Source organism: Aquarana catesbeiana, linkage group LG12 (assembly GCF_042186555.1).
Source record: "Aquarana catesbeiana isolate 2022-GZ linkage group LG12, ASM4218655v1, whole genome shotgun sequence".
Lineage (NCBI taxonomy): Eukaryota > Metazoa > Chordata > Amphibia > Anura > Ranidae > Aquarana > Aquarana catesbeiana.
Genome location: NC_133335.1, coordinates 38,519,569 through 38,532,320, shown reverse-complemented (window position 1 = coordinate 38,532,320; position 12,752 = coordinate 38,519,569). Strand labels below are relative to the sequence as shown.

The 12,752-nt window shown below is 40.6% G+C and overlaps 1 protein-coding gene across 1 annotated transcript in view; it reads left to right on the top strand.

The window, feature by feature from the left end:
- Positions 1-11,137, top strand: part of JPH2 (junctophilin 2) — a 137,880-nt gene extending 126,743 nt beyond the window's left edge. Inside the window, exons 4-6 of the mRNA XM_073607592.1 lie at positions 6,770-7,650; positions 8,395-8,484; positions 10,217-11,137. Of these exons, the coding sequence (XP_073463693.1) occupies positions 6,770-7,650; positions 8,395-8,475 (962 nt within the window). The 3' untranslated portion in view covers positions 8,476-8,484; positions 10,217-11,137. The remainder of the gene's footprint in view (positions 1-6,769; positions 7,651-8,394; positions 8,485-10,216) is intronic.
- Positions 11,138-12,752: the final 1,615 nt, after the last annotated feature.

Here is a 12,752-nt window from a genome sequence, read left to right as displayed (position 1 = left end):
TGGTGGCAGCATCAGGTTGTGAGGATGCTTTTCTTCAGCAGGGACAGGGAAGCTGGTCAGAGTTGATGGGAAGATGGATGGAGCCAAATACAGGGCAATCTTAGAAGAAAATCTGTTATGCCCCGTACACGCGAGCAGATTTTCCGTTGGAAAAAACTTGGACAGAATTCCGCTCAAGCTTGCCTTGCATACACACGGTCACAAGAACGCGGTGATGTACAACACTACTATGAGCTGAGAAAATTAAGTTCAATGCTTCCGAGCATGTGTCAAATTGTTTCCCAGCATGCGTAGGAACTTTGCGCGTCGGAATTTGTACAGACGATCACATTTTTGGATAGGAACTTTTCCCGACCGAAAAATAGAGAATATGCTATCAATCTTTTGCTGGCTGGAATTCCGCCAGCAAAAGACCGATGAAGCATACACGGTCTCATTTTCCGACAAAAAGCTCTCATCGGAGTTTTGCTGGGGGAATTTCCGCTCGTGTGTACGTTGCATTAGAGTCTGCAAAAGACTTGAGACTGGGGCGGAGGTTCACCTTCCAGCAGGACAACGACCCTAAACATACAGCCAGAGCTACAATGGAATGGTTTAGATCAAATCATATTCACGTGTTAGAATGGCCCAGTCAAAGTCCAGACCTAAATCCATTTGAGAATCTGTGGCAAGACTTGAAAATTGCTGTTCACAGACGCTCTCCATCCAATCTGACAGAACTTGAGCTATTCTGCAAAGAAAAATGGGCAAAAATGTCACTCTCTAGCTGTGCAAAGCTGGTAGAGACATCCCCAAAAAGACTTATGCCCTGTACACACGATAGGATTTTCCGACGGAAAATGTGTGATAGGACCTTGATGTCGGAAATTCTGACCGTGTGTAGGCTCCATCACACATTTTCCATCGGAATTTCCGACACACAAAGTTTGAGAGCAGGCTATAAAATTTTCCGACAACAAAATCCGTTGTCGGAAATTCCGATTGTGTGTACACAAATCCGACGCACAAAGTGCCACGCATGCTCAGAATAAATTAAGAAACGAAAGCTATTGGCTACTGCCTCATTTATAGTCCCGACGTACGTGTTTTACGTCACCGCGTTCAGAACGATCGGATTTTCCGCCAACTTTGTGTGACAGTGTGTATGCAAGACAAGTTTGAACCAACATCCATCGGAAAAAATCCATGGATTTTGTTGTCGGAATGTCTGATCAATGTCCGACCGTGTGTACGGGGCGTTACAGCTGTAATTGCAGTGAAAGGTGGTTCTACAAAGTATTGACTCAGGGGGGCTGAATACAAATACACGCCAAACTTTAATATATTTATTTGTAAAACATTTTGAAAACCATTTAGCGTTTTCCTTCCACTTCACAATTATGTGCCACTTTGTGTTGATCTATCACATAAACCCATTTATTTACATTTTTGGTTGTAACATGACAAAATGTGGAAAATTTCAAGGGGTGTGAATACTTTTTCAAGACAATGTAACCTATTGAGTAGAAAGGGAGATGGGATTAGAAGAGGAAGAGATTTTATATATATATATTCTCTTCCTCTTCTAATATATCTATCTCTATCTCTTAGAGAGATAGAGATAGAGATGATAGAGATAGAGATAGAGATGATAGAGATAGAGATAGAGATAGAGATGATAGAGATAGAGATAGAGATGATAGAGATAGAGATAGAGATGATAGAGATAGAGATAGAGATGATAGAGATAGAGATAGAGATGATAGAGATAGAGATAGAGATGATAGAGATGATAGAGATAGAGATAGAGATAGAGATAGAGATAGAGATGATAGAGATAGAGATAGAGATGATAGAGATAGAGATAGAGATGATAGAGATAGAGATGATAGAGATAGAGATGATAGAGATGATAGAGATGATAGAGATAGAGATGATAGAGATAGAGATGATAGAGATAGAGATGATAGAGATAGAGATAGAGATGATAGAGATAGAGATAGAGATGATAGAGATGATAGAGATAGAGATAGAGATAGAGATAGAGATGATAGAGATAGAGATAGAGATGATAGAGATAGAGATGATAGAGATAGAGATGATAGAGATAGAGATGATAGAGATGATAGAGATGATAGAGATAGAGATGATAGAGATAGAGATGATAGAGATAGAGATGATAGAGATAGAGATGATAGAGATAGAGATGATAGAGATAGAGATAGAGATGATAGAGATAGAGATAGAGATGATAGAGATAGAGATAGAGATGATAGAGATAGAGATGATAGAGATAGAGATAGAGATGATAGAGATGATAGAGATAGAGATGAAGATGATAGAGATAGAGATGATAGAGATAGAGATAGAGATGATAGAGATGATAGAGATAGAGATGAAGATGATAGAGATAGAGATGATAGAGAGATAGAGATAGAGATATCTATCTCTTTTCCTCTTCTAATATCTCTCTATCTATATATCTCTATCTATCATATCTATAGAGATATGATAGATATATATATATATATAGCAACCAATAGCACAAACAGGGGGCGGGGCAGTTACATAGGGCCTGCAGGATCTTATTGCCCTCCTTGTGCTAAGTTCCCCTATAGCAGGAGATATAGTATGTGTATTCCATTACCAATCTATTTGCAGAGGAAACATTCCTTATAGGTGTGTGCTCAATTTGCCCTTTAGCCGGAGTTCCCTTTTAAATCTCACTCTCCAAGTTTTTTGGGGTCCTGACCTATAAGTGAAGAGCTCCTGGAGCTTCTAAGGCAGATAGCTACATTGAAAAGCAATGTTTTCATCTATTTAGCCAAGCTTGCATTTCTTTAAATCCCCAGCACTCCCTTTGTATGTGGGAATCATATGTTTTATTTATCTGCTGCTTTTATCAGATCTGTCTTCCCGCTCTATTATGCTCCGTATTCCCATTTTATGTCCTATTTTAGCACTTTTATATCAGATCAGACAAGCACAGCAGTCTCCCACTCACAGCCCAACAACTGTGGGCCTCTCCCTCCGCACGGGGCGAGACGTGCTATTGCAAAGCATTGCTTTTAGATCTCACCGATCGTTTGACAGCTGTAATTTTGTCAGGGGAGATGGGCTCTGTCTTTTCCATCCTTTGTTCATAAACACATTGTATAATATGTAGGACTGGAGCCAAGGCTGCAGGGACATTGCCAGAGGGATGGCTCAGCAAAACTCCCTTTACTTTTACCAGAATACACCAATTACATACTCATTAAAACATAATAAAATGTATTTTTACATTGAATCCGACTTATCAGCCTTTTAACATCCCCTATACACTGGGACAGGACGGGGCTCACGAATATTTAGGAACATGTTGATAGGTGGAAAAAGAAGAGAGAGAGGAATCACTGGTATTCTGCTGCTCCTTCATTGTCCTTTTAGTGGAAGAGGGTGGGGAGGTGACCTGGCGGTGCTACTTATCTACAGCAAAGAACAGTCACGTCACAAGGCTGGCTGCATAAATCTCAGGACTGGAAAGACAGAAATGTAAACCCTTTGGCAGGTAAAACAGCTCCCCCATATATGCATTTCAGCTGTTTAATTAGCAGTTTACATGGAGCCCACCTTTATCCAAATACTGGAAGCATTCAATAATCAATTAGGATAGGTTTTCATACATCAATCATACAGTATAATACATGTATTTTTATTTTAGCATTTAATAATAAATACCATCAAACAACAACAGTATTTATAATAAAATAAAATAGCAATAAAAATATTTTTTTTATAATAATAACAATATTTTAAATAAAATAATAATTTTTACAAATAAAATAGTAATACAAATATTATTATATAATAATTTCATTTTTTTTATCATTTAGATATTATTTGTTATTGTGACAATCTTTTATTATACTATTTATTAAAATAATAATAACAACAAATAATAAAAATAATTATTATTACTAATGCTACTACTACTAAAAATAATAATAACAAACAATTTTTAATTACTGTTTTATTATGTATTAATGTAATAATAATAATACATGATAATTTTTACAAATAAAATACAATAATAAAATTATTATATAATATTTGTATTACTATCATTTAGAAAATGTATTATTGTTATAATATTTTATTATACTATTTTATTATTAAAATAAGAATAATAAAAATAATGAAAATTATTAAATACTTATTATTACTAATGCCGATACTACTACTGCAAATATTACTTTAATATTAAAATAGTATAATATTATTAACAACAATAATAAATAACAAAAACCACTAATGAAAATTATTTATATTAATATTTATTACTAATGCTGATACTACTACTACTACTACTACTACTACTACTACTACTACTATTAAAAAAGAATAAAAGGGTAATAAAATACTATTATTATTTAGTAATTTCATTACTAAATATATTATAATATATTATATTTATTATTGTTAGAATATATTATATTAATATATTGATTTACATTATACTTGCTCAGAATGCTAGCTCACCTCCCCTTCTGTATCACTTCAAAGCTGCTGTAAAATAGAAATAAGGGAAACTTGGCACAATAGCGTTATTTGCCAGTCATTTCATCTGTGTTTTGCTGTTAGATGAGAAGATGTACTAGGTGTAGTTAGCAGTTAGAGGCGCGGGGGCACCATAAAAAGGATGGGACTTCAATGTACTTCAATGCCTAAATTTATCAGGAGCCCTTTGTGAAGGAACATCCATCCAACAGTCTTATTTTGTCAGCCAACTACAATTCTGATGGCTCCCGTATTCTTTTATGTGAGCTTTCATTTAATTTCCTTGAGCTCAGGATCAGTAAAAAAACTGAGGTCTGAGATTCTGGGCTTGCTGCATCTAGGCTGATTTCCGTTCCATGGTTAACCCCTAGCATACTAAACAGGGTCAAACAGGAAATATTCAGACATGTAAGGGGTATTGAAACGTGAACCTGTCCACGGGGCACCATCATACAATGTGATTTGCTCCATCTTCTGTTTCCAATGTACTCCTCATATCCCTAAAATATATAGCTAAAGCAGGCTAACAACATTGTTACTGATATGCCAATTTTGACTTTTTGGCAAAAGTCAGCTGAGCCCTCATCCCTATCTCTAACCACACCCCATGACCATTGTTGTATGCAGAAAGACCTGACATAGTAGTAACAAAAACGTCTTTGAATTTCATGCTGGGATAAACTGATGGTGGTGCCCAATGGAGGTATTAGGGAATAGACTGAAGCCAGTTTATGTTCACTTATTCACCAGAGAGATGTTCATAAGCTGAATGATTGATATTTGGCAGCAGTGGCGGCTAGTGCTCAAAATTTTGGGGGGGCGCAAACAAACAAAAAAAAAAACCCATCAATTGCAGCCACTGTGCCCATCAAGCGCAGCCACTGTGCCCATCAAGCACAGCCAATGTGCTCATCAAGCACAGCCAATGTGCCCATCAAGCACAGCCAATGTGCCCATCAAGCACAGCCACTGTGCCATCAAAGGCAGCCACTGTGCCATCAAAGGCAGCCACTGTGCCATCAAACGCAGGCACTGTACCCATAAATTGCCGTCACTGTGCCTACAAACGCAGCTACTGTACCCATCAATTGCTGCCAGTTTGCCCATCAATTGCTGCTACTGTGCCCCATTAATTGCTGCCAGTGTGCCCATCAATTGCCGCTACTGTGCCCCATCAATTGCTGCCAGTGTGCCCTTCAATTGCCGCTACTGTGCCCCATCAAATGCTGCCAATGTGCATCACCCAGGAGTCGGGACTTACCTGTCTCACAGCGGGTCACAGTGGCGTTCTCCACGTCCACGCTCCTCGATGTCTCCGGTCCTCTCTATCAGGCGTCCAATCACAGTGCCTGTTTCAGCCAATCAGGGGACAGGTAACCAGACCCGTGCACCTGATTGGCTGAGAAGCAGGTCAGTGTTAGGAAAGCGAATAAATGGCTTTCCTAACACAACATCAGGCACTTCCAAAAAATACCCCACTGCTGTAATTCAGGTGCCCGGCGCCCGACAAGGGGCCGGACACCTGAATAGGGGGCGGCAGCGGCGACCATAGATAGATTCATGCAATGCATGAATCTATCTATGGTGAGAGAGAGGTGACAGGAGAGAGGGGGAGGCGCTCCTGCGACCTTTATGGACGCACCGCGACTATTTGGCAGCAGTTTCTATATGCATTGGCCCAGGAAAGGGTTGCTTTGAAGAGACACTGTCACCATGTCCATGCAGGGCATGATGACAGAGTCTGTGGAAAAGGCTTTGCCTGACACCCATATACTTACCTTACCTTTGCTCCCTCACAGTTACTTGCTCCTCCACAGCTGGCTCTTGTAGATATGGAGGAGAATGTGACCTGCTCCCTTGTGATGGCATCTGAGCCTAGCACCCAGTCACTAGACCTGGTCACCACTCCCCTGGGTTACTTACACAGCTGATGCCAGCACCAGCTATAGAGGAGGAAAGAGTGAGGGAGTGCAGATAAGGTAAGTGTATGGGGGTCCAGGGATGTACTTTTTCAGAAGCATGTCACTTTGCCATGCAAAGCTGTTTATAGCACAGCAGAATGGAAAATATCCCTCACCTTATTTTCTTACTGTACATGTAGAGTGGCTGGTATATACTGTAGCTTAGATACAGCCTAATATTGTAGAATAGTTCTAAAAACTCCATACAGTTGTTCAAAATACATCTTTTAATGTTTTACTTGTACAGTTTTTTAAAAAATCTACAAGACCTGATTTTTCATTTATTTTAGGCCCAGAGTATATCAAGAGAAAACTGATGCAAGAAATTATTGAAAATGCTGAACCCATGGAGATAAGAGAACAACCAACTGCAACCAAAGAACAGCCAGCTCATGCACCTCCTGAGAGTCCTCAGCTCCCTGAAAATCAACCATCCTCTCAAGATGTCTCCCCAGTGCGAACCCCGTCACCTCCACCTGGAACACCACCTGAAGCCAAGAAACTTAGAACAAGCTCGCAGAAGGAAAGGCTGATTACTGCTGGAAACTGGCATGGAGAAAGACGTGGTGGAAGGCAATCCGCCAGCCCATCCAGGAGTCCAACCAACAGAGCTGACTTGAGCAGCAAATATGAGAACCAGATGAAACCACTTCAGAGGTTGGACAAAATGTCACCAAATAAGGATATTGAGTTCCATGAAGGCTATCACAGCTATGCTGTGCGGACCTCCCCAGTGAATCCTCCACTGGACTTTGAAGAAAAAGCATTCCCACCACCACAAGCTGGAACACCAGATTTGAAAGAGGAGCCAAAGGAAGTTCTATTTTCTCAAAAAGTCCAAGAAAAGAAGACCGCTGTAGAACCTGCCAAGAAAGTTAAACCGAGTGAAATGGTTAAGGATGTAAAAGTGGAAAAGCCAAGTGTTGAAGCCAAAATGGAGACCAAGATTGTCCAGAAAGCTGAGCCTAAGACTGTCCAGAAAACTGATCAGAAACCAGCTCCCCCAAAAGCAGAACCCAAAGTGGTGGCCAAACCCGCCCCCCCGAAACCAGAGCCCAAACCTACAGCCAAGCCCGAGTCCAAGGCGTTGGTTAAGTTTGACACTAAAAGCTCAATAAAGAAGGGTGCCCAAGCTGTGCCAGCTCCCAAAGCAGAAGAGGAAATTGAAGAGGTCAGTATTATGGTTTAAGGACTGGTTAACCAAAAATTGATCTCCAATGTTGGGTAGATGCTTGCTTTTTTACCAGTTTATCAGCTTTTAAAACTTCTCCAGCAGCATCTCTGCACCCTGGTGGCCAGCTTCACCAACCTACTGTACCCTTTACAAGTACTGTAGGTCTTTCACTCCTTTTTTTTATACATTTAGGAAATGGCATAAGGATCATCTTGTGAAGCAGGAAGAGGAAGACTTCATGTCGGTGTGGTGCAGAGCCAAGACTCCCATCAGGGAGATCTCAAAGTTCTAGATAAATATAAGTGGGGGCTGAGGCTACTAACATCTTCTCCTAACTAGTTTATACATTTTGGGTGGAGAGAACTGGTAGGGTATTTGAGGTTTGATCTGCCAACAATGGCTTTAACAAATAATCCCTGTGATGATTCTGCAACCACATCCACTACTTTTGTTCAGTATCCCATATTATCAGTGTATTCAACTGATATGTGAACATACTAAAACAAATATCGAATGTCTTTCATGCAATCCAGATAAAAAAAAGGTATTAAACGTCTGAGTCTTAGGCATAGCCAAGGGTCTACATGACCAAGCCAGCTAAAGCTCCAGACAATCAGCAGTACAGAGGACAACCCATAGCTAATGTAAACCAACTTGGAGTGCTGTGGGGGCTGCCATTATCACTTGCTGCCCCTTGCTAACACACACACGATACTAACTATGTTATCTTTTCTTTTGCAGAGACCAGATACAATCATGATATGCATGGTCATTTTATTGAATATTGGCCTATCCATCTTATTTGTACATCTACTGACATGAAGAATTAGAGTAAGTATTGGTTCTAATAAAAAAGGTATTACAGCCTGGTACCACTGAGTAGTAAAATCCATATCCCAGTTCACCATCTCATGTTCACCATATCAGTAAAATATGGTTCCCAACTGTTCCTCATTTAGAGATACTGTCTCCAGTATCAAGCAAATACTGTGGTAAAAAATGATTTATATGTATTTCATTATATTGGTCCATGTACATTGGTCAATGTAAATATGCACAACTTATACCTGACTGATCCCTGTGAAAGCTGCAAATCACTGTAGTAGGGGGCGACTACTACAATTATTTTGCCATGGTGTTCTGGGTCCAGTACTTCCGCATAGCAACCACAGGGGTCGTTCACTGGCTTGGCACTGCAGGCATTCAGAGAATGGCTTGAATTTTCTTTCAATGAATACTAGGCGTTCTCTGATTGGATGGGGTGGAGAAGAGGGGCGTTGAAATCACAATATCCAATCAGACAATACTTTGTATTCACTGAAAAAAAATGTGGTTAATATGCAGAATGTCAGCCGCTCGGTATGGGACCCGGAAGCAGTGGCGGCCACTCTATTAGGGGCAAAGGGGCGCCGCCCCCCTAATCCATGTGTCCGGCCCCTAATCTACATGCAGGATGCCGAACGCATTGATTTCTAAATTTTTTTTTTTTTTTTAAGCACATGATTAGAGCCTGATGCTCTAATTGGCTTAAAAAAAGGGTGGGCTCGGGGCGCAGAGCACTGCGTCCACCCAGTTGTGTGACAATACCAAATTAATATTCGGTATTGTCTTCCTGCTTCTCCTCCTGGCCAATCAGGAAGCGGGTCCTAAAAACCCGATTGGCTGAGAGGAGAAGCGACCATATTGGCTGGTAGCAGGGAAGCCTGTACGTTGAGATCGGGGAGATCTGGAAGAGGCTGTCCTCATCAGAGGGAGCGATCTCGCTCTGCATCGCTGCAAACACCGGAGCCCGACTGCGTGAGTACCACCCACGGGGAGTGCACCAGCCGCCTCTGCCCAGAAGACTGTAGCCATCATAGTAGAAGCTAGTAGGAGGCGACTACTACAGTGATTTTCAGCTTTCACAGGGATTGGCCAGGGATGGTCCAAGTTGGACCAATGTAACTATGCAAGAAAAAAATCATACCTAAACTTCAGCTTTAAAAATTATATGGAGAATATATCCACCTTTACATTCAGAGATCCCTTAAAGATGAATTTAATGTATGATTTTTGGACGAGTGGAAGGATGGAAAGTGTTCTCTGAATGGTGCCTGTGCCAAGTGGGTGACCTGTGTTCTGCAGACATCAGGGCAGTTGCTTGGCACTGGACCCAACTGCTAGTAGCAATCACTGTAGTAGCAATGCCTACTACAGCGATTTCCAGCTTCTACCCACAATTATGGCATTTACAAACTTACATTGGACCAATGTAGCTATGTAAAAATTACCATATCTAGAATTCAGCTTTAATGCATGACTTCTTAATGGGATTGCTGTGTGCTGCACCATGTGTGATCTGGACCTGGATTTCTACAAACCCACTTGTGTCAACATCAATTACTAAAAGTAAGGACTAGTGAGAAAATACAGAGTGCAAAGTGCACATTTTATAAGTAGAAAAGGAAAGCCTTGGGCAGTAGAATTTGCTGGTGGTTTACAGAGTCGAAATGTAGCGCTTAGTATTTGTGGTGACATAATGAGATTATTTGCTGACAATTGTGGTTGTGTTTTGCTTGCGCAGGAATTTTACATTGTATACCCATGGATTGTTCCCATCAGCCTTCCTGATAAGATGAAGAGCTGTCAGGAGAGGAGGCGTCTTTCGCCTTGACGGACTATCATGAAGCCGGGAGACAATCAACGTATCTTTCACAGAACCTTATTTGCCTGTTGTATATAAAGCGAAGATAGCAAGTGGATTTCAACCCCCGTCAGCTGTCACGGTGCACTGGAATGTTAAACCGATCTTGTTTGAAAACGAAAGAATGTAGCATTGAGGTCTATCCTTATGATGTAAAAAAAATAAAAATTAAATAAAAAAAAAAATAAAATAAATGTTAAACTTCCGCAAAAAGTAAAAAAAAAAAAAACCAAAAAAAAAAAACAACAAAAAAAAAAAAACTCACGATTGCTGAAATTGAGTTTTGAAGAACTTTGGAAGCACAAAGCCAACACCCTCCAAGCCTTTAAAAAAGCATGAAGCCAACACTCTCCAAGGCTTTGGAAGCACAAAGCCAACACCCTCTAAGGCTTTGGAAGCACAAAGCCAACACCCTCCAAGGTTTTGTCAACCCCCCCCCCCTCCCCCGCGGAAGTTTAGAGTCTGCGTTTGGAAAAGTTCATTGATTTATTTATTTATTTTTATGTGTGCAGGATTAGCGGTTGGCGATGGACTGTTGCGAGGAACCAGGATACGATATGTTTACACATTTTCAAGCTATAGAAAATACCACAAGCCAAACCCATGTCTTAAAAAGAGAAAACAAATATATGTATTAGGATTGCTAGATAAACTTTTTGCATGTGTGGCGGCTTTGTTGTAGAAACGTTTGTACAACGCTCATGGAAGTGCACTGTGGTTCGTAAAGTGGACGCAAAGTTTTGGGCGTTGTAAACACGCGTGTGCCAAAAATAATGAGAAATAAAATGCACTTTCAAACCATTAAGTCCTGAATTGTCTGTTTATCAACCAAGGGGTCCATTGAGGTTGGCTGGTAGCCATCTTTACACTGAGGTTGGCTGGTAGCTATCTTTACATTGGAGGTTAGCTGGTAGCCATTTTGGGTGCTGATAGCTTTTGTGGTTGTAATATTTCAGTGGCTTGTTTTGCTTTGTGGTGGTTTACTTTTTAAAAGGAAACCTGTGCTTTGTCCATCGAGCCACTTACATCCTAGCAACCAGCACAGTAAATCTGCCCAGCGTATACAAGTCAAAATTTACTAAGCTGAAGTGATGACAGATTGTCCAGTATGGACACTCCAGCCTATGTGCCGCCTGAGGTGGTCACCTTACTTTGCCTTATTGGCGGCACACCCCTATCTAAATCTGAAACTCTTTTTAACATTTTTGATGGATTAGTAAAGGTTAAAACCCCTGTTGGTTTTGTTCTCCATCTGTGACCCACTGGGCAGATTTTCAATCACTCTCTGTCCCGTAGGGACAACAGGAAATCAGGGACACGGTCAAAAACCAGCAAGGGCATCTCCCACATTATATCCAGTAGAAGTTCTATAATGCCTAGATTTTTTTTTGTAGAAATTAATTTTTATTGCTTGTAAAATTGCGCATGTAAAGTCCAAGGACTTGTGTAAGTACAAGAAGATACTGTATGTCAGAGGTACAGAGGATGTGTCTACGCATGGTTCACCTTCTAAAAGTAGAGATGACCCAATAGGAGACTTCATATGCGAGCACTAAGGCTAGGTTCACACTGCTGCAGTGCAAATTTACCGCGATTTTACCGCGAATTTACCGCGATTTTACCGCGAATTTCAGGAGTTGGATATAGCTGAGATTGATAGTCTAGCCAATGGAATCATAATGTAAAAAAAAAAAAAGGGTCTTAACTTCCTGTGTACTTCCTGGTTTTTGTGGAGAGTAGTGTGGTGGAATTCGCACATATGTGAACCATCAATGCGATTCAAGAACGATTTACATTGATGTCTATGGAGACTAAATTCGCAACGCAACGCAGTAAACTCGCACAGGACCTTATTTTCACGCAGGTTATATTCGCAACGCGTCGATGTGAACGGCACTAATGTTAATCTATGTAATTTAAATGACTTGCGAATTTGAGCGATCGCAACGGCTCAAATTCGCAATAGAATTCGCAGCAGTGTGAACCTAGCCTAAAGAGTGGGTGCTGAAGCTGTCAAGGTTTCCTCAAGCCATCTGGCCCAGGCTCTATGGAAATTCTTTGAGCATATGTTTCTAATTATCCTGATATATAGCACAGGTTTGAGTTAATCAAATGTTTCCAGGGTTGAAGAGACTGGAGTGGATAGGTTTACTGGCATAAAAAAAAACAAAAACATAAGACCTATAAACATTTTTTCAGCTGTAGTAGGTACCACATCCTCAATTAGCAAGTCCTCATCCATGTCCTCAGTAAGCAAAGTTTAGGAGTAGAGACCAAACTAGTCTGGGCAACCACATTCACAGAAGTAAGGATCTCCTGCTGCCAAAAGGTCAGATTTAAAACCTTAGTTCTGTAGTGGTCACTTGGGTATGAATTTAAATCTGGTCTTGGGTATTGAAAGATGCAAATTCCTCTG